Genomic DNA, 22,610 nt, shown 5'->3' on the forward strand with positions numbered 1-22,610 from the left:
CTCAGAAACAAACAAGAAAAATGGAAAATACCAAGATAATACATAAATATCCCAATAATTAACCCGATGTAAATGGTTTAAACTCAGACGTTAGCAATTAGCAAAATGAGAAAAACAAAAATTCATAATTAATAATTTTTTAATGAAGCCCCAAACACTCTCATAATGCAAAAATATGATCTTTGTGTAAAAAATTGATTAGTCTATGATAATATGGTTTGGCTTATAGTGAATAACTGAAATTCCATCATATGTCATGGTTATACTTGATTATCAGTTTTCTTAGGTTACGGAAGTGAAGCATGCTTCTGAGCAAGCTTGTGTTCCTCCAGTCGACGGATTAACCTCTCGAAGAGTCGCAGGAACACGGCATCAGTATCAACTGGTGAATCTAGGAAGTATGACTTAGGAGGAAAAAAAACAGCCCATGACTCAGATGATGCCTTTGGGACGTCTCTCAGTGAGACCTCTTATAGGAATGACAGGCATTTTGCTTCTTGGTCAGAAGGAAAATGTTGGTAGCAGTTTGTTTCTGGACCTTGACCAGGGTCAAGAGGCTGAGAGGCATAGCTTGCTGAGCCAGGGTCCCCAGGGAGCGGGCAGTGCTGGTACCTGTCTACGGGGCAGTGGGGGAGGCTGAGCAAGCTGTGTTGTTGGGGAAACAGCCCAGCCTGTGGGGAATGATCTAGTCTTATCCTTAGATGTCTGAGTCAGCGTGAGATGAGGACAACCCAGGGAAGCTGGGGGGAGGGGTCTGTTAAGGAATAAGGCAGGTGTGACCGCATGGAGAGGGGACCCAAGTACCTCTGGTGGCCTTACTAGAGGGGAAAGGGTGTTTGTCCTTCCCCAAGTCCTCTTTATACCCTGTGTCCTGAGACCGCAGTGTGGGCGTGCAGGCGTGTGACTGTGTGTGACTGTGTGTGTGTGTGTGTGTGTGTGTCCTTGCACATACATGGAGACCAGCAGGTGGCACCAGGTGTCCTCCCTTATCTCTTTCTACTCATTCCTTTGAGGCAGAGGCTCTCCCTGCACCAGGAGCTTCTGTTTCTGCTAAGCTGAAAGGCCCAAGCCCTAGGAGCCTTTCTGTGGCCTCTCTTCTCATCACTGGGGTAACAGGTGTTGTGTGGATGCCCCATTTGTCCCATGGATGTTGGGATACATGCCACATGATGACTCAGCAAGCTCTCCTAAGCGCCAAGCCTTCAGTCCTTAGGCTGCGGCAGTGGCTACTCTGTCTTGTCCTGTCCTGTCCCACCTAGTGGGCAGGAGGCTGGGAGAGGCTGGAACACGGGGGTTCTGCCAGGAAGCCCTGAGCTCTGAGCTCGGACTGGGCTCTTATCTCTTCCTGTCCCACCCAGATTGCCTCTTCAAAGTGTGCCCCATGAACCGCTACTCTGCACAGAAGCAGTACTGGAAAGCCAAACAGACTAAGCAGGACAAAGAGAAGATCGCTGATGTGGTGTTACTGCAGAAGCTGCAGGTATTCCAGTCCCGCGTGTGCCCCAGGAGCTGGGGAGCACAGTAGGGCCTCTGCTCTTCGGTGCTACTGGAGGCCTCGTGCCTGTGATGATGGACTTGAAAACACTAATCGATGAGGCTGGTGTAAAAGGCAGGCAGGAAGGGAAGGGCCTATCTAGGAACCCGAAGTCTGTACAAATCCTTCCTGCCGGTTGCAAGATGGGCATAGCCCTGAGTCAGGGCACAGGACTCGATGATTAGATATGCAACCCAAACAGCCGCTCAGGCCTCCTAGTGGCTCCTGGAGCTGTGGCTCCAGGGAACCTAATTTGAGAACCTGTGTCTAGTCTTATTTCCCACTTGCTTTATAGACCTGGAGCTCAGAGCTCCTAGACAGGACCTGTCTGCCCACACCGAGAGTCTGGAGTCCAGCTAAGGCAGCCCCTGGGTCTTTAACTCGTGTTTCTTGGTTACACGCATACTGCTGAGGTGCTGGGCCTGGTGAGGGGTCACTCAGCTCACATCCTGAGTTTCCCCAACAGCCTCTGAGCCTCTTGCCCTGAGGGCGAGGGACTAAAACAGGGAGCCCTCCCTGTAGCTGTGATCTGTCTGTGGAGGGAGGGCTGGGAGGGCTGCCGGAGCAAGGTGGGGCCGAGGATGAGCTGAAGACTCACATCTGAGCCACAGGGTCAGAGCCCCACACCGTAGCCTTGTGGAGGGTCATGCGGCACACGCAGCCCTGCAGCAGCCTCTGTAGCCCTCCCTGACTTGATTTACCCTAGGCCTGGTTTCAGCACTGAGGGGGCAGGAGGGCAGAGGGACCACTGTCCAGGGTGCGCTTGTCTTTTGGAGGAGACCTTTCCTCAGGGAGGTTCTGGGTGGGTGGCAGACTGAAGAGGGTCCCCTAAAAACTAACGGAGCGCATGCTTGAGGCCACCTGAGCTGGTACAGCATTAAGGAAGAGAAGGGGCTCTCTGGAGTGGGCTGGGGAAGGGGTGGGAAGTTGCCTTGGCCTGGCTTAGCCTGGAGTGAGGCATCCTGGAGAATGGGGGTGGGGGGTGAGGGGTTAGGGGTAAGGAGCACTCCCAGGTTTAGGTTGCTGGATGTGTCTGTCAGAGGCGTGAGAGTCAGGGTCCTACGGGAAGGTGCCCGCCAGGTCAGGGTGAGCTGCCAGCCACTGGCTGCCTTCTGCATTCCAAGTCTCAGGCACTGCTGCAGTGGGGGATTCTGCCCACCCACGAAGGGTCTCCTGGTTGCAGCACCTGAGAAGGGTCCAAGGAGAATATGCACCTCAGTGTGTGTGTGTGTGTGTGTGTGTGTGTGTGTGTGTGTGTGTGTGTGTGTGCACGAGCGCGTGTGTGTACACAGAGCATCTCCCTCCGGAGCAGCTTCTGAGCCGTCCCTGCCCTGTGTCTGCAGCACGCAGCCCAGATGGAGCAGAAGCAGAACGACACAGAGAACAAGAAGGTGCACGGGGACGTGGTGAAGTACGGCAGTGTGATTCAGGTATGGCCTTCGTGTGCGTGTGTGCACGAGTGGGTGTGTGCATGTGTGCATGTGTATGTCCATGTGCACGTGTGTGTATGTGTGTGCATGTACATATGTCTGTGTGGGTGTCTGTGGTGTGCTTATGTCTATGTGTGTGTGCATGTGTGTATGTGCATGCTTGCATGTGTCTGTGTATGCCTGCATGTGTGTGTGTCTGTGTGTGTTGTTTGTATCTCCAACTACATTTCTGTACTGTGCCCAGGGGAGTGTTTTTAGCTCAGGGATCATGAGCACACATGGAGGCATACACAGACAGACAGACAGACATAGATTCTCATCTGAAACTGTGGCCCTGCCATTCCTAAGGGGCCGTGATCTCGGACAAATTCCTGTGCGTCATTTGCCCCATTTGTAAGCTCCCCAGTGGGAACTGGGGACACGGCTCGGTGGCTAAGAGCACTTGCTGCTCTTGTGGAGGACCCATGTTAGATTTCCACAGGGCTGCTTACATCTGTAGCTGAAGGTCCAGGGATTTAGTGCCCCCTTCTGGCTGCTGTGAGTATTGCACGCACATGGTGTACATACCTACATTCATATATACATGCAGGAAAAACCTCTGTACACATAAAATGAAAATAAATCAATCTTAAAGCTGGCCAGTGATTATGTTTGCTAGATCAGGATTAATGGAGACGCTGTGGGGATAAAGTCGGACAGGCACCTTTAGAAGCAGAATTGTTACTTTAACAGAACAACTGAAGTCTTCGAGGAAGGAGACTGTGTTGTGGTGTGCTTGGGGCTTTAATGGTTCCATTTCCCTGCCGCCTCAGAGATACCGACATCCTCTGATTAGAAGCTTCTGGACCCTAACAGCCTCGCAGCATTTTCCATTATCAATGGAGTAACTTTCCAGGGCTGAGCTTCTCAGCCCACCGGAGGCTTTGGCCCTTCATTGCTTGCCCCTGGGGATTGTTGTAAGATTCTGTATTCGTTTATCTAGGGCTGGGGATCTTAGTTGGTAGAGTGCACGCCTGGTGTGCACAAAGCATTGGGCTAGTCCCCAGTATTTCAGAAGTGGGGCAGGTGTTTGCCTGTGATCCCAGCACTCAGGAAGTGAGCCGTCTCGTCATCCCGGACTATGTTTGAGAAAAGATGACAGGAGCTAAGGCGTGTGTAATTTGTGCTTCTCGGTGGAGGTGTGGGATGAGCTTGGACCCGTGCGTGCTTGGCTGGTCTCCCGCTGAGCTGCACCTTGACCAGCTGCTTCTCTGTCAAGGTGTGAGTGCTAATGGCTGTTTGTGTCACTGTGTGGTAATACGTCTGACACCCTGTGTGACCAAGGACCCAGAGTCCTCCCCCCCCCCAAGGGCCTGGCCTCTCAGGCCTGGCCGCCTCACTCCAGCCCCACCTGTGCCTCAGCTTCTGCATATGAAGAGCAACAAATACTTGACGGTGAACAAGCGGCTGCCAGCCCTGCTGGAGAAGAACGCCATGCGGGTGACGCTGGACGCTACGGGCAATGAGGGCTCCTGGCTCTTCATCCAGCCCTTCTGGAAGCTTCGGAGCAATGGGGATAATGTGAGTGTGTGTGTGGGGGTGGGGGGAGGGCTGGACGGAGGTGTGGACCACACTCCGGAGGGGACTGCATGAGGTCCTAGTCCTTTTTTAGAAGGGACACAGAGCAGAGGGAGGGGACCCTGGTGGGAAATGTGCCTCTTCTCACCTCGCCTTTCCCCGGCCGTCCCCCAAAGGTGGTCGTGGGGGACAAGGTGATCCTGAATCCTGTCAATGCGGGGCAGCCTCTGCATGCCAGCAACTACGAACTTAGTGACAATGCTGGATGCAAAGAGGTGAGTGGGGGAGGGGAGGTGTGTCCTGGGACTGAGGGTTGGTGGCCACAGATCCCTGGCTGTGTGTATCTCTCCCTCACACTCTCTGCCTCTGGTGGCGGTGCCCAAGGACCCTGGGCCTCAGTTTCCCAACCTTGCCGTCCACCCCTGGAGAGTGATTTTATCCCCACTCCACTGGCTGGCTGCCGCAAGGGTCAGGCCACACCTTCCCTTTCTGCCCTTCCCCTCCTTGGTCTTCGGCGCTGTCCGCTGTAGGCAACTGGCTCCTGCCTGCCCCCTACAGGTCAACTCTGTCAACTGCAACACCAGCTGGAAGATCAACTTATTCATGCAGTTCCGGGACCACCTGGAGGAGGTGTTGAAGGGGGTGAGTTCGGAGCCCCTTCCCCAGGCCCCTTCCTCTTCCTGTGAAGTGACTTCCTTGACTCTGTACCCCTCAGCTTTCCCCTAGGAAGTCCCCACGTGTCCCTGCCACCTCTTCTGCCCTTGTCTCATTTTCTCTTCTTGCAGAGGAACTTGGAGGCCTCCCCACCCTGTCCTCCGCCTCAGGGCAGCCAGACCCCTGTCTCTGGTTTTTGTTCTGTGGGCCCTGAGTTGTGCCCTGAGCTTTGGCAGGGAAAGGCTGCTCCTGCCTGCCACCAGGGGCCAGTGCCTCTTCTCTGTCCCTGATAGGCCGGTGTGTACACTTGAGAGAGGAGGGTGGGCAGAGGGAACAGCTTGTTACACCTGCAGCGAATAAACACTGAGGGGAAAGGATGATTTGTGAAGCCTGAAAACCAAGTTTCTGATGGAGAGGCGGGTTAGGATAGGCTAGAGGTTGGGTAGACTCAGGATGGTCTGGGGTACCATAAGGATGACAGACTTCAAACCCAGAAGGCCCAGCCAGGCACACCATTCGCCTCTTTCGGGCTGTGCTTAGATGGTCCGCCTCCCTCGTCCCTCTGATGGTCCTGGCTCTTCCCATCAGCCTGGGTGGTTGAAGTGCTTTCCCCTCTGTCCAAGCATCATCAGTCAGAGCCCAGTGTCCCTCCCCCAAAACCTCCCATGGTGCATTGCAGCCCTCGGGCTCAGCTCGGTGCCATGCCCACTGTAGCTTCTGGTGAGGCCATCACGGCGTTGGGGTTAGAGTCCAGGCAAGCTAAGGCAAGAGCTTCTCACCAAGCCTCTCCGTGTCTTGCTCTGCACCGGACGCTCGGTGTCCCTGTGTTTCCGCTGTAGGGACAGATGTAGATGCTCCATTACTTCCCCCTCTACCTGACAAGTATGTCTAGAGCCAGGTTCAGTGCAGGAAGCCAGTGCCATTAGATGATGATGGGATGGGAGCCATGCTCTGAGATGCTGCTGAGTGACAACCACAGAGGGAGGAGGGACAAAGGTGCTGGCCCTGGGACTGAGGCAGGGACTCTCCCACTTGTCCTGGCTGCTTGGCTCTTGGCACGGTGCCTCCCTTCTCTGCTGAGGTAGTAAAGTGTATTACCTCATTAAACCTGTGATAAGGTTCTGCTGGAGGGAGAAAGGGCTTTTTCTTTCCATTTTCTACAAGCGGCAGCCGAGGCTTGGGAACGTTACTGAACTTTTACGAGCCTCTCGTTGCTTATAAGACTAGGCCCAGTATTCAAAATGAAGGCTTTCTGTCTAAGGCCCGGAGGTGAAAAAGCCACAGCTGCTGCCCTTCAGCCACCAGGGAGAGCAGAAGAAATGATGTGGGGGATTTCCAGTGACCGAACAGAGGGGGTAGGGAAGTGGGTGGCCCTGGGCTGGGAGACTGAGAAGAGGGAGTCTGCCCTGCCCTCCTGGACTTGGGTATTAGAGGTGTTTGGAAGGCAGTAGGGGAGGGAGGTGCCAGGTGGGTTGGAATGTGGGGAGAGGACTGTCGCAGTACCCAGCTGCCCTGTGGCCCGAGGCTTCTCCAGTAGGCCACCTCCGAGGGACCGGACCCTGCATAGGGCCCCTGAGCCTGAAGGCGTGGCTGTGGACATCTGACTCCATGTCCTAACCCCACCCTCAGGGAGACGTGGTGCGGCTGTTCCACGCGGAGCAGGAGAAGTTCCTGACCTGTGACGAATACAGGGGCAAGCTGCAGGTGTTCCTGCGCACCACACTGCGCCAGTCCGCCACCTCGGCCACCAGCTCCAACGCGCTCTGGGAGGTGGAGGTGAGAGCCTCACACTGCTCTTTACCCCCCCCCCCCCCCCCGCACCCTAGAGGATGGAATGGCTGTCCCATCCTTCCCCTGGCCGCTCTATAGCCAGGTGGCCAGGGAGGACCCGGGCACTTTGTTCCCCACAGTCTAGGCCTCCCAGGGTCTGCACTCTCAGTTCCGGTCCCTCTTCTCCACCTGACTCTTGCGTGCCCCCAGGTGGTCCACCACGACCCCTGCCGCGGGGGAGCCGGACACTGGAACGGTCTGTACAGGTTCAAGCATCTGGCCACGGGCAACTATCTGGCTGCTGAGGTGAGTGGAGACTGTATGTGGCATCTGTGTGTGCAGGGGACACAGGTTACATGCTTGCTCATGCATGGGCCTATGAAGAAGGGACCATGTACAGTTCTCCCGGGAGTTGTAGGCACCTTGTTGGGAATACCTTCTGGGATGTTCCTGTGTTTGGTGAGGTGGGGGTGTGCTGATAGTGTCCAGTAGCCACTCCTCACTCTGCATGCCTGTTTAGGAAAACCCCAGCTACAAGGGTGATGCCTCAGACCCTAAGGCAGCAGGACCGGTAAGGAGCAGAGCCAAGGGGCTGGGGGAGGGGGTTGAGCGGGGTGGGGGGATGGGGAGGTAGTGGTGTGGAGACTGGAAGGGAGGCCAAGGAACCTGGGAAATAGATGGAATGAAGGGAGAAGGTTTCTCTGGTGGGGACTGAAAGGCTGGTCCTTGCCTGACATGGTGACGTCATCCCAGGGGGCCCAGAGCCGCACAGGCCGCAGGAACGCAGGCGAGAAGATCAAGTACCGTCTGGTGGCCGTGCCACACGGCAATGACATCGCGTCTCTCTTTGAGCTGGACCCCACCACGCTGCAGAAAACCGACTCCTTTGTGCCTCGGTGGGTGTGTGCCTCCTGCCTGAGGCCATTTGTTTCTGGGGCCCACTAGATGTCCAGTTAGATGTTCAAGAAGAGGGTGTGAGAGTCAGATTCCCACGCCTGTAAGGTCCCACCAGCCCTGGGAGTGCAGCTTGGTTGGTGGGATGCTCAGCTGGCAGGGATGAAGGTCTGGGTTCCTTATGTACCGGTATGTAGGCCAGGGAGGCGGCCCACTCAGGAGATGGACACTGGAGGCGGAGGCTCTCCTCCACTGCGTAGTGAATATGAAGCCTGCCGGGCCTTCCAGAGACCTTGTCTTTACGTATAAACGAAAGGACATAGAACAGGGTTGAGGAGATGGCTCTGCAAATGAACCATTCTCTGTCCAAGGATGAGGACCAGAGTCTGAATGTTCAGAGCCCACTGGAAAGCCAGGGGGGAGGGAGGCCTGCCCCCCAGCGTGAGGCAGAGACTGGGAATCTTCGTGGCCAGCATGGCGAGCTAGACGCTGCAAAGTGTTGACTTCCCAGTTCAACAAAAGACCCCGCCTCTGTATACAAAGTGGAGTGCAATGGAGGAAATGGCCCAACGCCAGCCTCCAGCCACGAGCGAGCGCGCACACACACACACACACACACACACACACACTCAAATCTCTGCACACCCACGTACACGTGTGAACATGCATGTGCACATACATACACGCATGCCTCAAAACAAAATTCCCTGCCATCCAGGCCTTAGTGTCTTCTAGCTGTGAGACCTCAGGTAGCTGCCTCCGCCACCCTGCCTCAGTCTGTAGAGAGATGGGAACACCAAGTGTCTGTCACCAGCATTCCTGTGAACTGTTAGCCCTTAGTCTCTTTCCTGATACTCTTGGGTGCTTGCTTGTCCAGATGAATTTTTGCCCCACACTCACCAACAAGCATTAATTTAAGAATGCACCAAGGTCTGCGTGCCTGAGGGTGTACAGGACAGGGCCCCCCATCCCCGGTACCCATGCTGTGGAGGTGTGGGGAGCAGAGGAAGAGGATGCTGTTGGGGAGAGGTGAGCAGAGAGCCACTGTGTCTGTGACACCCTTGCTCACTGGCTGAGTCCTCCTTCCCAGGAACTCCTACGTGCGGCTGCGGCACCTCTGCACCAACACCTGGATCCAGAGTACCAACGCGCCCATCGATGTGGAGGAGGAGCGGCCTATCCGGCTCATGGTGCGGGCCTTGTGTGTGGGGCTGGAGCCTGGGCTGGGCCTTGCCCGTGGCATCCCGCTGACCCTTGTCTCCACAGCTGGGCACGTGCCCCACCAAAGAGGACAAGGAAGCGTTTGCCATTGTGTCGGTCCCCGTGTCTGAGATCCGCGACCTGGACTTCGCCAACGACGCCAGCTCCATGCTGGCCAGCGCCGTGGAGAAGCTCAACGAGGGCTTTATCAGCCAGAACGACCGTAGGTGCGTGTGCCGGGGATGTGGGGGTCAGTGGGAGACTTGGCAGGACTGAGGTTCTCTCAAGGGTCATAGGGGGGTTGTAAATCAGAAACCAGGTAGATGGGGTGGGACCGGGGCCACCAGGGGACCTGGCTGACCCTGCGCCTCTGAAGTTGGGAGCCAGCCTCTCTGCTGAATTGCACCACCGGGGCTCAGGAGTTAGGGGACTTGTTCAGGGTCACATGGCTGTAGGTGGTGTAGGACAGGGACATAACTCAGATCCCTTCACACCAAGCACTCCGCCAACCGGCTGCCCAGCCTCTTTCTCAGATCACAGTGTTCGGAGCTTTGCTGTCTTGGGGCACTGTGGGGTCCAGGGAGGGTAGACTGGGGCGTCTCCTAAGAGCAGCATGGTAGGGCATGTGAGGAGGGGATGTGCCAGCATGTGGGCTGGCAGCGGGGTTGGAGAGCCAGTCGTGTGCCTGTGTGAGCACACGCTGGCTGCACCTCCATCACACCTCTGGTGCTGCCCTTCGACAGGTTTGTCATCCAGCTGTTGGAGGACTTGGTGTTTTTTGTCAGCGATGTTCCCAACAATGGGCAGAATGTCCTGGACATCATGGTCACGAAGCCCAACCGAGAGCGGCAGAAGCTGATGCGGGAGCAGAACATACTTAAGCAGGTGTGTGTGCTCTCTAGGGGCTCATGGCTCTCCAGGGGCTCGTGGCTCTCCAGGGGGCTCATGGCTCTCCAGGGGCTCGTGGCTCTCCAGGGGCTCGTGGCTCTCCAGGGGCTCATGGCTCTCCAGGGGCTCATGGCTCTCCAGGGGGGCTCATGGCTCTCCAGGGGCTCATGGCTCTCCAGGGGCTCATGGCTCTCCAGGGGGGCTCATGGCTCTCCAGGGGCTCGTGGCTCTCCAGGGGTTCATGGCTCTCCAGGGGCTCATGGCTCTTACTGAGGGGGTAATGGAGGGGGTGTGGCTCAGTAGGAGAGCACCTTCCTGGAATCCTCCAGGTAGAGTCTGGGGGCATGGCTACCTTCCTAGAATACACCAGTAAAGAGCTAGGAGCATGGATCACTGGTAGATGCCTGCCTAGAATTTTCCAGCTGATGTCTGGGAACATGGCTGAGTCGTAGATGCTACAGTTTACCAGTGAGGGGCTCAGGGTGTGGATCAGCAGAGCCCTTATCTAGATACAGCCACTGGTAGAGGTAGGGATTTGACTCCATGGTAGAGCACATGAGAACCTACTAGTGAGGGGCCAAGGATGTAGATCAGGGATAGAGCACTTGCTTAGCACATTCAAGGTGGGAGTTGGGGTGCCAACCCTAACATTGGAGGAAAATGTGTTTGAGCTGTGGCTTCCTTAAGCACCTGAGAGGAATGGCGTCATTCTGGCCTCCTGCAGGAGAACTGGTTCTCATTATTGTGATGAGAATAGAGGCTGGAGTCCACAGAGGCTGGAGTCCTGCTGAGCAGGACAGCTCAAGGCTTCGGTGAAGGGAGCCTCTTGGATGAAGTCAGTCAAGGGCAGGGCTCCTGGGGCGATGAGGAGAGTCCCTCTCACTCTCTACACCCCTCAGATCTTTGGCATCCTGAAGGCTCCATTCCGTGACAAGGGGGGTGAAGGACCATTGGTGCGGCTGGAGGAACTGTCTGACCAGAAGAACGCCCCCTATCAGTACATGTTCCGCCTCTGTTACCGGGTGCTGCGGCACTCACAGGAGGACTACCGTAAGAACCAGGTGGGCACCGGGAGGTCCCTGCAGGGCACGAGCCCTGTCTTCCCTCCTCTGCAGGCATCCCTGTGGGCAGAGTCTGGCAGCCAGGCACTGTTAGGCACCGGGTACAGGGGGGCACTAAATGGTGGGGCTGGTTTCCGGGGTGCACAGGGTATTTTCAAATACTGCTGCTTTCTCCTCATCTTCTTTTGGTTTATTGAGACTGTCTCACTATGTAGACCAGGCTGGCCTGGAACTCACTGTGCAAACCACAGAGACCCCCCAGCTTGCCTCTGCCTTCCAAGAGCTGGGATTACAGATGCGTGTCACCGCCTAGCGTAAACTTCTTCCGCAAGTTTTCACTATTTTATACCATTTAGCCAGTCTAGCTAAGCAGACAAGGCCCTGGTAGGGCCAGATCACAGCTTAGGTAAAGACACCCTTCCGCCCTGGCAGCTGCCTCCGCATCTCCCCTGAAATGGGTTTCTCAAGAGATGACTGCTCTTGCTCTTATCTTGGGGGTACCCTGCCCTGCAGGCTCACTGTTGTTGGGGACCTTTTCAGTCCTGTCACAAAGCTGGGTCAGTCCTGGTGCCCCTGAATTGCAGGATGGCTCTGGAGGCTAAGAGGTTAGGTGGGGTGAGGCAAGTGAGCGTCTGAGCCTCAGCGGAGGAGACAGGGATGCGGTTCAGTTGGTAGATTGTCTGGTGTACACAAAGCCCCTGGCTTCATTCCCAGTGCCAAGCTGGGCATGGGTGGTAAATGCTTGAGATCCCAGCACCCTCTGAGTAGGGGCAGGAGGTCAGATGTCATCTCAGCTCCATAGGAATGAAGGTCCTGGTCTGGGGTCAAGGCTCTGCAGTACAGCAGCCTTGTCCCTCCCCGTGTGCCTTCCCCCAGGAGCACATAGCCAAGCAGTTTGGGATGATGCAGTCACAGATCGGCTACGACATCCTGGCCGAGGACACCATCACTGCTCTGCTGCATAACAACCGGAAGCTGCTGGAGAAACACATCACCAAGACGGAGGTGGAGACCTTCGTTAGCCTCGTGCGCAAGAACAGGGAGCCCAGGTGTCCCACCGCGCACGCGCACGCCCCGCCTGTCCTCGGGCTCCTTTCGACCTCCAGTGCTGTAGACCGGGCTGGGCTCACAGATCCCCTGCCTCTACCCCCAAGTTCTGCGATTACAGGGGTGCTCTATCTCCCCGGCTGGGTTTCTGATGCTGGTTGTTAGCTGCGTAGGCGTTGCTTCCTCTCCAGTGCTTGGGGCGCAGGGGTGTCTCAAAGTTAGTTCAGTGTAGCCATGACAGATACAAGTTCCCATACACGTGGAGAACCCCAAACACTCCTGTTGAGTGAGCTGGTCCCTGCTCTGACCCCTGACCCCATCTCTTCGCCCTGTCCCACGGAGCTGTCACAGACTGATGCTCTGGACGGCTCAGGAGGAGGGCGGGTGAGCCTTCTGGCTTTCGGGGCAGTTTCTGAATCGGTTGCTGGCCCTGCTGACCCACTCAGATTCCTGGACTACCTCTCTGACCTGTGTGTGTCCAACCGCATCGCCATCCCGGTCACCCAAGAGCTGATTTGCAAATGTGTGCTGGACCCTAAGAACAGTGACATTCTTATCCAGACTGAGTAAGCAGCAGTCTCATCCCCAGGGGTGTCACTGGGGTTCGGGTCAGTGCTGGCCCCCTTGTTCTTTGTAGATATGAGAGCAGTGCCTTGTAGTGCCTGGCTTTGGGGATGGGGAGGGGTGGGGAGGAGTGGGGAGGGGAGGGGAGGAGAGGGGAGGGGAGGGGAGGGGAGGGGTGGGGAGGGCTGGGGTGGGGTGGGGAGGGGTAGGATGGGGTGGGTGAATGGTTGGAGGCACTGAGCGGAAAATAAGCCACGGCCTCATCCTGAGAAGGGAGGAAACGGCATAGAGGCCTGAGCGGTGCTCATCCAACCCGGGGTTGTACGTAGCGAGACCCCGTCTCAGGCTCTGGGGCTCCAGTGGCCAGGGACACCCCCTGACAGTGCTGCTGACTGCAGGCTGCGGCCCGTGAAGGAGATGGCTCAGTCTCACGAGTACCTGACCATCGAGTACTCGGAGGAGGAGGTGTGGCTCACGTGGACGGACAGGAACAATGAGCATCACGAGAAGAGCGTGAGGCAGCTGGCCCAGGAGGCCAGGGCCGGCAACGCACACGACGAGAACGTGCTCAGCTACTACAGGTGCTCCCTAGCCCCTCCCCAGAGTCGCAGTGCTGTCAGGGCTGCTCCTTGTCCTCGTGTGTGTGTGTGTGTGTGTGTGTGTGTGTGTGTGTGTGTGTGTGTGTGTGCATATGTACCTGCATGCATGCGTGCATATGTGTGCACGCATTTGTATGGGCATCTATGTCTATGTGCTATGACTCGGGGGTTGATTTTTTTTTTTTTTTTTTTTTTTTCCCCATAGCATGGTTCCCAGGGCTTTGGTGACAAGAACCCTTTACTGGCTGAGCCATTTGACTGACCCTTGTTTGTTTTTTGTTTAATTTTTTTTTCTGGATGTTTTACCTGTATATATACGTCTGTGTGCCATATGAATGCCCGCTACCTGGAGAGGCCAGAAGAGGGCATTGGATCTCCTGGGACTGGAGTTCCAGACAGTTGTGAGCCGTCACGTGGGTGTTCAGACCTTAGTGCTCTGGAACCACGAGCCATCTCTCCAGTGCCTTCCTTTTTTTGAGATAAGATCTCATTCTCTAGACTAGACCAGACCGCCCACTGAGTCATAGCAGTGCTGGGTCATGCTTGGCCTTTGTGTTTTCTTCTTTTTGTTTTGTTTTGGTTTAGTTTTTTTTTTTTTTGTTTTGTTTTTTTGAGACAAGGTTTCTCTGTGTAGCCCTGGCTGTCCTGGAACTCACTCTGTGGTCCAGGCAGGCCTTGAACTCATAGAGATCCACCTGCCTCTGTCTCCCAAGTGCTGGAATTAAAGGAATGTGGCCCCACTGTCTGGCTTATTTGTTTTTGAGACAGCATCCTCGCTCTTTAGCCCAGGCTAGTCTTGAACTCAAGGTGATCCTCCTGCCTGTCCTTCCGAGGGCTGGGGTTATAGGTGTAGCTCAGCACACCCGGCAGAGACGTGTCCTACACGGGTTTTACAGAAGGCTCTTGCTAACTCACCACAAGCTGTGCTCTGAGCATCACTCATACTGAGTACAACCCTGGGAAGTAGGTTACACTGTCCCCTGAAAGGCTGGGGAACCAGCACGAAGTGGAAGGGCTTGCCTGGTGTTTCAGGGCTAAGCCACTGTGCCTACCCAGGGTGGCCTGGCTCCAGGACCCTGACGGGTAATGCAGAGGAGGGAGAGATGTGATGTCACCCACAGAGAAGCATCTGCTGTCGCTCTCATCTGAGCCTCACACCTGTCACCTTCCCACTCTCCCAGCTACCTGCTTCCTGTAAGGACCTGTCCCAGCTGAGCCAGAGAGTGTCTCCCCTCCTTTGCCAGGAGGGGCCATGTCCTCTCTGTGAAGTGCTTTCCTCTGCCACCTGGTGGAGTCCTCAGCAGGGCCACGCCAGTTACCTGCTGCCTCTGCCCCCAACTGCTGTCCCTCTGACCCCGCGCTGCCCACAGGTACCAGTTGAAGCTGTTTGCCCGCATGTGCCTGGACCGCCAGTACCTGGCCATCGACGAGATCTCCAAGCAGCTGGGCGTCGAGCTGCTATTCCTGTGCATGGCGGACGAGATGCTGCCCTTTGACCTCCGTGCCTCATTCTGCCATCTGATGCTCCACGTGCACGTGGACCGCGACCCCCAGGAGCTGGTGACCCCTGTCAAGTTTGCCCGCCTCTGGACGGAGATTCCCACGGCCATCACCATCAAAGAGTGAGAGTCTGGAGGGTGGGTTGGCTAGTCAGGCAGGACACGGTAGGGCGGGGCGGGGTGGGGCACGGGGGACCCTCACGCCTCCCGCTTCTGTCTCTAGCTATGATTCCAATCTCAACGCCTCCCGAGATGACAAGAAAAACAAGTTTGCCAGCACCATGGAGTTCGTGGAAGATTACCTCAACAACGTGGTCAGCGAGGCTGTGCCCTTTGCCAACGATGAGAAGAACATACTCACCTTTGAGGTGGGCTGTGGGTCCTTGGGGCCGGATGGTAGGGGGGCTGTGGTCGTCCCCTCTCACCTCCCCACAGGACCTTGCTGATTGTAGGATCCATGATCCCCTTTCTCTGACGCCTTCAGCTCAGTTATTCTTTAGATAGCTGAGGTTCCCCCTGCAATGGGGACAGCTCCCCCCGCCCCCCTCGGGTTCAGTGCACAGAACAGAGCTGCTTGGCTGAATCCACCGAACCCATCACCCAGGGTCCTGCCTTCATCTTGGTTTTCTGTCTGTTTGGACCCCAACAGAGCCACAGTTTCCCCTTGAACAATCATAACCTTAAAAACCAGGACCCCACCAAGTACACTGGTCGGCCACACACATCCCACTACCACCATGTGTATCAGCTCCACGCGCCTCTACAGACACGCCTCTGCGTAGCTCAGCCCCACTCACCTCCCTTCCCCCCACAGGTGGTCAGCCTGGCACACAACCTCATCTACTTTGGGTTCTACAGCTTCAGCGAGCTACTGCGTCTCACACGCACACTGCTGGGCATCATTGACTGCATTCAGGCACCGGCAGCCATGATGCAGGCCTATGAGGAGCCTGGCGGTGAGGCCTGGCCCCCTCCTCAGTTCCTTCCTGGTACCCCCAGGGCTACCTGTCTCTTGGCCCTGCCTCAGTCCTCTCCATCCCGGTAGATCAGGGGCTGACAGGCTCCAGCCCTTCCTGACTCCCGGAAGGCATGCTCACCTAAGTTGTGTAGGTCTGGCTGCTGATCTCAGCAGTGCTTTCACAGGGTCCCCTCGGCTCTTTATTCAGCTTCCCACAGAGGATTTGCTCATCTCTCCACACTGCTGGCTTGCTTTGCTTTGTCCTTCTCCCCCCCCAGCCCCCTGCTAGGCTTGGCATAAAGCTCCCCCCCCCAGTCCCCCCCCAAGGCCTGCCTGGATTAGCCCTGTCCCTTCTTAGCAATCGGTCTCCTCACAGTGGTCAGAGATTGGGAACCCCCTGCTGCGCATCTCCTGGTGACCCACTTCTGTGACCCACAGGCAAGAATGTGCGGAGGTCCATCCAGGGGGTGGGGCACATGATGTCCACCATGGTGCTGAGCCGAAAGCAGTCTGTATTTGGTACCTCCAGCCTGCCTGCTGGAGTGGGTGTCCCCGAGCAGCTGGACAGAAGCAAATTTGAGGACAATGAACACACTGTGGTGATGGAGACCAAGTTGAAGATCCTGGAGATCCTGCAGGTGCTGGGCAGGTGGGTGGGAGGTACGGGGTGGGGGTCACAGGGTCACAGCTGAAGATCCTAGAGATCCTGCAGGTGCTGGGCAGGTGGCTGGGAGGTCCCAGGGTCAAGGGGTCACAGGGTCACAGCTTGAGATCCTGGAGATCCTGCAGGCACTGGGCAGGTGGGTGGGAGGTCCTGTGGTGGGGGTCACAGGGTCACAGTTCAAGATCCTGCAGGTGCTGAGCAGATAGGTGGGAGGTCCTGGGGTGGGGGTCATAGGGTCACAGCTTGAGATACTGCAGGTGCTGAGCAGGTGGGTGAGAGGTCCTGGAGTGGGGGTCTCAGAGTCACAGCTTGAGATACTGCAGGTGCTGAGCAGGTGGGTGGGAGGTATGGGGTGGGGGAGGGTCACAGGGTCACAGTTCAAGATCCTGCAGATGCTGAGTAGATGGATGGAAGGTCCAGGGTTGGGGGTCACAGGGTCACAGCTTGAGATGCTGCAGGTGCTGGGCAGGTGGGTGGGAGGTCCTGGGTGGAAGGTCTCAGGGTCACAGCTGAAGATCCTGGAGATCCTGCAGGTGCTGGGCAAGTGGCTAGGAGGTCTAGTGAGGGGGGCCTTAGGGTCACAGGTAAAGATCCTGGAGGTACTGCAGGCGCTGGGCAGGTGGGTGGGAGGTCCCAGGGTGGGCGTCACGAGGTCACAGGGTTTTGCCAGGTCAGCCTGCCTAGCCGCCATGGTTCTTGGACCAGCAGCACTAACACTCTTTGGGGGGACACCCTACACAGACATGCTGCTTCCTGGAGAGGGATTAATGGGGGAGGGGGATCCTGAAGAAGGATGTGGCCCTTGTAACCAGAGGACATGAGGGTGACAGAGTGACCACAGGGAAGTCAGAGGTGGTGAGGCTTCTGTCCTGTGAAGATAGAGGTTAGTTATAGGCATACCTGTTCCCTGTGTCATGGTACCTCAGATTTCCCTCCCAGAGAGGGCTGCTGGACGCGTTGGCCTGCTAACCTGGGAAACCTATGCGTTTCCTGTTATTGTCTAGCCTGGGCGTGCGGGGGAGGGTTGGCTGTGGTACTCACTGCCTTATGCTGAGAGGAGGCAGCAGCCACCATCCCTGGGTCAGGAACTGGGGGGCGAGAGGACTGACTGTTCTGCTTCGAAGCCTTGGAGCATTCTGAGCGGCAGAATGCTAAAGCCCTTTCGGGGGTTCCTTCACGCATCTCGGAGCAGCAGGGCTCCTGGTGGAGACCGGTCCTCACTTCACCTCTGTCTGCCTAGTTCATCCTCAACGTGCGCCTTGACTACCGCATCTCCTACCTGCTGTCCGTCTTCAAAAAGGAGTTTGTGGAGGTGTTTCCCATGCAGGACAGCGGGGCGGACGGCACAGCACCTGCCTTCGATTCCTCCAGTGAGCCTTGATCCCTAACATCTCCTGGGGCCACTGCTCCGCTGCCCCAAACTGTCCTTTCCATGCCCGAAATGCATGCCCATTGTCTCCCTGGTTACCACCATGAGGAGCGGGGCGGGGACCCTTCCTAAATGGGGAGTGGTGTCCATAGGGAAGCCAGGACTTGAGTAAGCTCACATCCCGCCATGGGCTGGCCAGGGCCTGGCTTTCTGAGCTGCTGAGCTTCCCGCTCTGCCGCTCTCAGGCTGGAAGCTCTGTGCCCTCACAAAGGCGGGGACAGGGTTCAGGAGCTGCCGGAGCATCCGGGGCTGGCTTGGGCTTCCTCTGTCTGAGTTCTTGGCTACCCCATCTCTCCCTGTCACTCTTGCTTCCCACAGCTGCCAACATGAATCTGGACCGCATCGGGGAGCAGGCAGAGGCCATGTTTGGAGTAGGGTGAGGCCAGGGTTGAGGTGGGCTCCTGATTGGGGTTAGAGGGTAGGTTGCCAACATAAGGCTCATACCCCTTCTTTGGACAACCTGGGTTCCTGATGCTTAAGGCTGGCCATTTCCTCCACTGTGTCCCCAGAAGGCCCTCACCATCAACTGACCCTTGTCCGCCCCACATGGTCTAGAGTAAATCCAGGTGCTGGTTCTTCTCGTAACTTCCCCACCTTCATGCAGGGCAGCTGTTCCCCTGTCTCACAGCAGGAGAGATGGAGGGGGCTGTAGCATGGTACCCCTCCCCCACCAGCCCTCTTCGCCAGAGTGGAGAGTCTTCTCAGCCTCTGCTATTGGGTGTCCAGCACATCCCGTGGGTCTGTCTTCAGAACTCCGCTGGGAATTCATGACTTATGGGAGGGGCTGGGGATGCACACAGCTTATCTAGCCTTCCTGAGTCCAGGGTTCAATCCCCAGAACCTCGGAAGCCAGATGTGGCTTTGACACCTGTCCCTCCAGCACTCAGGAGGTGGAGGCAGAAAGGTCCATAGTTCAAGGGCACCCGCCACTGCATAGAAAGTTCGAAGCCGACCCAGGTCATGTGAGATATTGTCTCAAAAATAAACCAGAACAGAGAAGTACCGAATAGATCCCGTTAAGACAAAGCCCAGAAACTCACAAGGGAAAAATGCACTGAAATAGTTAGCAAACCCCTGAAGGAAATGAATCGGAAGTAACAGCTAGCTGCAAGGTGGGTGTAATTAACACCCGACTCCAGCTAGTGGCAAACATAAATGGCCTTTCACAATTTTCACTAAGAAACCTGAGTAGCTGTGAATGCGGCTGGTTTTGTGCTGGTGACAACCCCTGGGGCTCTGCAGTATTCCCTCACTGAAGGGACAAGTGTCTTCTCCTCCCTCAGTGTTGGGGGAGGGGCACATATGGGGTCCTGCATCAGGGGCTTGGTTGAGGATCCAGGAGGGCACACCGGTGGGCAAAGGCACGTCGTGCTTGGTGCCCTGGGTGCACCGTGGTGGTGGAGGACGCATGCCCTCACTCACTGGCTCCTGCTTGTGCCTACCCATGCTGGCAGGAAGACCAGCAGCATGCTGGAGGTGGATGACGAAGGCGGCCGCATGTTCCTGCGGGTGCTGCTCCACTTGACCATGCACGACTACCCGCCGCTTGTCTCTGGCGCGCTGCAGCTGCTCTTCAAGCATTTCAGCCAGCGCCAGGAGGCCATGCACACTTTCAAGCAGGTGAGAGGGGACACCAGCCGGGCTGCTTGGAGCCCTGGGGCTGCCAGGTGTCTTCACTGTGGCACCATGTCCCCTTGACAGCTTTCTGTGAGATACCTGATGATCAGGGCCGGACACCGCTTGCATTGGTTCCCCAGAATTTCTCCAGCTCCCTCAGTATGAAAAAGGAGGACATGAGGCCCAGGCTGTGAGAGGGAGGAGGGGGAGTGGGAGGAGCACCACAGAGAGGCCCTACTCCTTAAAATGAAACCGCAGCCGGGTGACGTGTTAGCTCAGGGCTGGAGTACAGGGAGGGCTTCCTGCAGGAAGAGGCTGTAAATAGGGAGAGATACTTGAATGATGTTTCTGGTCTAGGGAGGTCACTGCAGTTCCCCGAATGTCTACAGATCTGGGGGATGTGTGTCCCCCATGAGCCCAGTACGTCTCCCCTCCCCCGTCTGTAGGTCCAGCTGCTCATCTCAGCCCAGGATGTGGAGAACTACAAAGTGATCAAGTCAGAACTGGACCGACTGCGGACGATGGTGGAGAAGTCGGAGCTGTGGGTGGACAAGAAAGGCAGCGTCAAGGGCGAGGAGGGGGAGGCGGGTGCCACCAAGGATAAGAAGGAGGTGAGCCAGCTTCTGGGAGCCAAACAGGATGTCCCAAATTGAGGCTGCCTGGATGACTCTGTCTTCTGCGTCCTCAGCGGCCGTCGGATGAGGAGGGATTTCTGCAGCCACACGGGGAGAAGAGCAGCGAGAACTACCAGATTGTCAAAGGCGTGAGTGGCGGAGAGCGTGGGGGATGGGCAGGTGAGGTGTGAGGACCTGCAGCTGGCTTAGACATGACTCAGTCGGGGCACCTACTGGCCTGGCCTCTCCAAGCATTCACCAGTTTTCCAGCATGTTCCAAACAGCCCCACTGAAGCCCTGATAGAGTTATTCTAAAGCTGAAGGAGTTTAATGAGATTCCACTTTACAGCCATGTTGCTTCGCACTTTACGGGGTGGGATGGGGTTTTAGTCCTGCGTTGGTTTGCAAGGATGACCTGATTCAGCAGCCACTGAGAGTCCGTCCCCTCTCCTGTCCCAGTGGGATGTGGGTGTGGCTGCAGCTGGCCAGGAGAGAGATGCTGAGAGAGGGACCCTGAGGAGGAGGCATTAGCTCCCATCCGTCCTCTCTCCCCTGCAGATCCTGGAGAGGCTGAACAAGATGTGTGGGGTCGGGGAGCAGATGCGGAAGAAGCAACAGAGGCTGCTGAAGAACATGGATGCTCACAAGGTCATGCTGGACCTGCTGCAAATCCCTTATGACAAGGTGACCTGGTGTCCAACCTCAGCAGCCCTCCTGTCATCTGCACCCACGGCTCTTTTGAATCTACCTCAGTTGCACCCCAATCTTTGACCCCCCCCACTCTGATTGATTTGGCTTGAGTTGGATTTGCTGTGGTGCCGAGCATCGAACCCAGAGCCCTGCTCGTGCAAAGCAGACATTCTTTGACAGAACCGCACAGCCCTTTCTGATTTGATCCAACCTAAGCCTCCTTAACCATGACCCCAGCCTCCTCTCCTGGGCTAACCTTGCCTATCAGTCAGCTCCATCTGGACCAGCAGATTTTCAACCTGTGGGTCATGACCTCTGGAGCCAAGTGGCCCTTTCATGGTTCGCCTAAGATTATCAGAAGTCAGATATTTACACAACTAGCCCAATTGCAGTGAGAAAGTGTGAACCAAGTCACACAACACGAGGAACTGTATTCCAGGGTTGAAGCATTGGGGAAAAGTTCAGATTTTGACCTTTGACACTGAGCTCCTCAAGTCAATGGCTCCATGACACCCTGTCTTTCATCCCCCAGGTCCCCGCACTCCACCCTCTCTCAACCTTTGACCCTAAGCCCCTCACCTCTGCTGACCTTTCTTCCTTTTCAAATGTTTGTCTGTGTGCGCATGCACAGAGTTCAGAAGAGGGTGTCAGACCGGAGATAGAAATAGGTGCTCGTGAGCCTCCTGGTGTGAGTGTGATGATGGTTGAGCCCTGGGCCCTCTGCAGGGACGGCAGCTCTTAACTGTTGGGAGTTGTTTCGAGCCACTTAGATGATTTTTTAAATTAATTTGGATGTGTGCCTGTGTGTGTAAGTACACACACACACACACACACACACACACACCCAGGCCCATCCCTCCCTTGTGGCCCAGCAGCCTCTTTCTGCATACAGAATGACAACAAGATGCTGGAGATCCTGCGCTACACACATCAGTTCCTACAGAAGTTCTGTGCTGGGAACCCTGGCAACCAGGCCCTTCTGCACAAGCACCTGCAGCTCTTCCTCACACCCGGGGTGAGGCACACGGGGCAGGGGTCCTGGTGGGCCTCCCCTCTGCTGGCCCTCCCCCCTCGGATACCCTCCCCCCTCTCTGATGCCCTCCCCCTCTCTGATGCCCTCCCCCTCTCTGATGCCCTTCCCCCCGATGCCCTCCCCCCTCTCTGATGCCCTCCCCCCCTCTGATGCCCTCCCCCTCTCTGATGCCCTCCCCCTCTCTGATGCCCTTCCCCCCGATGCCCTCCCCCCCTCTGATGCCCTCCCCCTCTCTGATGCCCTCCCCCTCTCTGATGCCCTCCCCCCCTCTGATGCCCTCCCCCTCTCTGATGCCCTCCCCCCTCTCTGATGCCCTTCCCCCTGATGCCCTCCCCCCTCGGATGCCCTCCCCCCTCTCTGATGCCCTCCCCCCCTCTGATGCCCTCCCCCCCTCTGATGCCCTCCCCCCCTCTGATGCCCTCCCCCCCTCTGATGCCCTCCCCCCCTCTGATGCCCTCCCCCCCTCTGATGCCCTCCCCCTCTCTGATGCCCTCCCCCTCTCTGCTGACCCCCTCCCCCTCTCTGCTGACCCCCTCCCCCTCTCTGCTGACCCCCTCCCCCCGCAGCTCCTGGAGGCCGAGACCATGCAGCACATTTTCCTCAACAACTACCAGCTGTGCTCTGAGATCAGCGAGCCGGTGCTGCAACACTTCGTGCACCTGCTGGCCACGCACGGGCGCCACGTGCAGTACCTGGACTTCCTGCACACCGTCATCAAGGCCGAGGGCAAGTACGTGAAGAAGTGCCAGGACATGATCATGACCGAGGTGAGGGCTGCCTGGCCACAGGGATCTGGGCGGCGGGGCCCGGGGAGAACTTGGGGAGGGAGACAGTAGAACTCAGGGTGCTGTGCTCGTAGAACCGGTCAGGGCCAGGAGAACCCGGTGCTCTGGGTCCGGTACACAGTG

At 56.8% G+C, this 22,610-nt stretch overlaps 1 protein-coding gene across 1 annotated transcript in view; it reads left to right on the forward strand.

The window, feature by feature from the left end:
* The window catches only part of ITPR3 (inositol 1,4,5-trisphosphate receptor type 3), a 60,551-nt gene that overhangs the window by 23,652 nt on the left and 14,289 nt on the right, over positions 1 to 22,610 (forward strand). The window contains exons 3-30 of the mRNA XM_080937983.1: positions 1,359 to 1,480; positions 2,878 to 2,964; positions 4,366 to 4,524; positions 4,698 to 4,796; positions 5,080 to 5,163; positions 6,805 to 6,951; positions 7,156 to 7,251; positions 7,466 to 7,516; positions 7,699 to 7,841; positions 8,930 to 9,029; positions 9,106 to 9,266; positions 9,783 to 9,924; positions 10,827 to 10,988; positions 11,865 to 12,037; positions 12,482 to 12,601; positions 12,998 to 13,180; positions 14,569 to 14,820; positions 14,921 to 15,065; positions 15,512 to 15,653; positions 16,094 to 16,293; positions 17,560 to 17,689; positions 18,067 to 18,124; positions 19,203 to 19,368; positions 19,812 to 19,976; positions 20,054 to 20,128; positions 20,538 to 20,663; positions 21,562 to 21,684; positions 22,269 to 22,469. Of these exons, the coding sequence (XP_080794109.1) occupies positions 1,359 to 1,480; positions 2,878 to 2,964; positions 4,366 to 4,524; positions 4,698 to 4,796; positions 5,080 to 5,163; positions 6,805 to 6,951; positions 7,156 to 7,251; positions 7,466 to 7,516; positions 7,699 to 7,841; positions 8,930 to 9,029; positions 9,106 to 9,266; positions 9,783 to 9,924; positions 10,827 to 10,988; positions 11,865 to 12,037; positions 12,482 to 12,601; positions 12,998 to 13,180; positions 14,569 to 14,820; positions 14,921 to 15,065; positions 15,512 to 15,653; positions 16,094 to 16,293; positions 17,560 to 17,689; positions 18,067 to 18,124; positions 19,203 to 19,368; positions 19,812 to 19,976; positions 20,054 to 20,128; positions 20,538 to 20,663; positions 21,562 to 21,684; positions 22,269 to 22,469 (3,812 nt within the window). The remainder of the gene's footprint in view (positions 1 to 1,358; positions 1,481 to 2,877; positions 2,965 to 4,365; positions 4,525 to 4,697; positions 4,797 to 5,079; positions 5,164 to 6,804; positions 6,952 to 7,155; positions 7,252 to 7,465; positions 7,517 to 7,698; positions 7,842 to 8,929; positions 9,030 to 9,105; positions 9,267 to 9,782; positions 9,925 to 10,826; positions 10,989 to 11,864; positions 12,038 to 12,481; positions 12,602 to 12,997; positions 13,181 to 14,568; positions 14,821 to 14,920; positions 15,066 to 15,511; positions 15,654 to 16,093; positions 16,294 to 17,559; positions 17,690 to 18,066; positions 18,125 to 19,202; positions 19,369 to 19,811; positions 19,977 to 20,053; positions 20,129 to 20,537; positions 20,664 to 21,561; positions 21,685 to 22,268; positions 22,470 to 22,610) is intronic.

This window comes from Micromys minutus (assembly GCF_963924665.1).
Source record: "Micromys minutus genome assembly, chromosome: 25".
Lineage (NCBI taxonomy): Eukaryota > Metazoa > Chordata > Mammalia > Rodentia > Muridae > Micromys > Micromys minutus.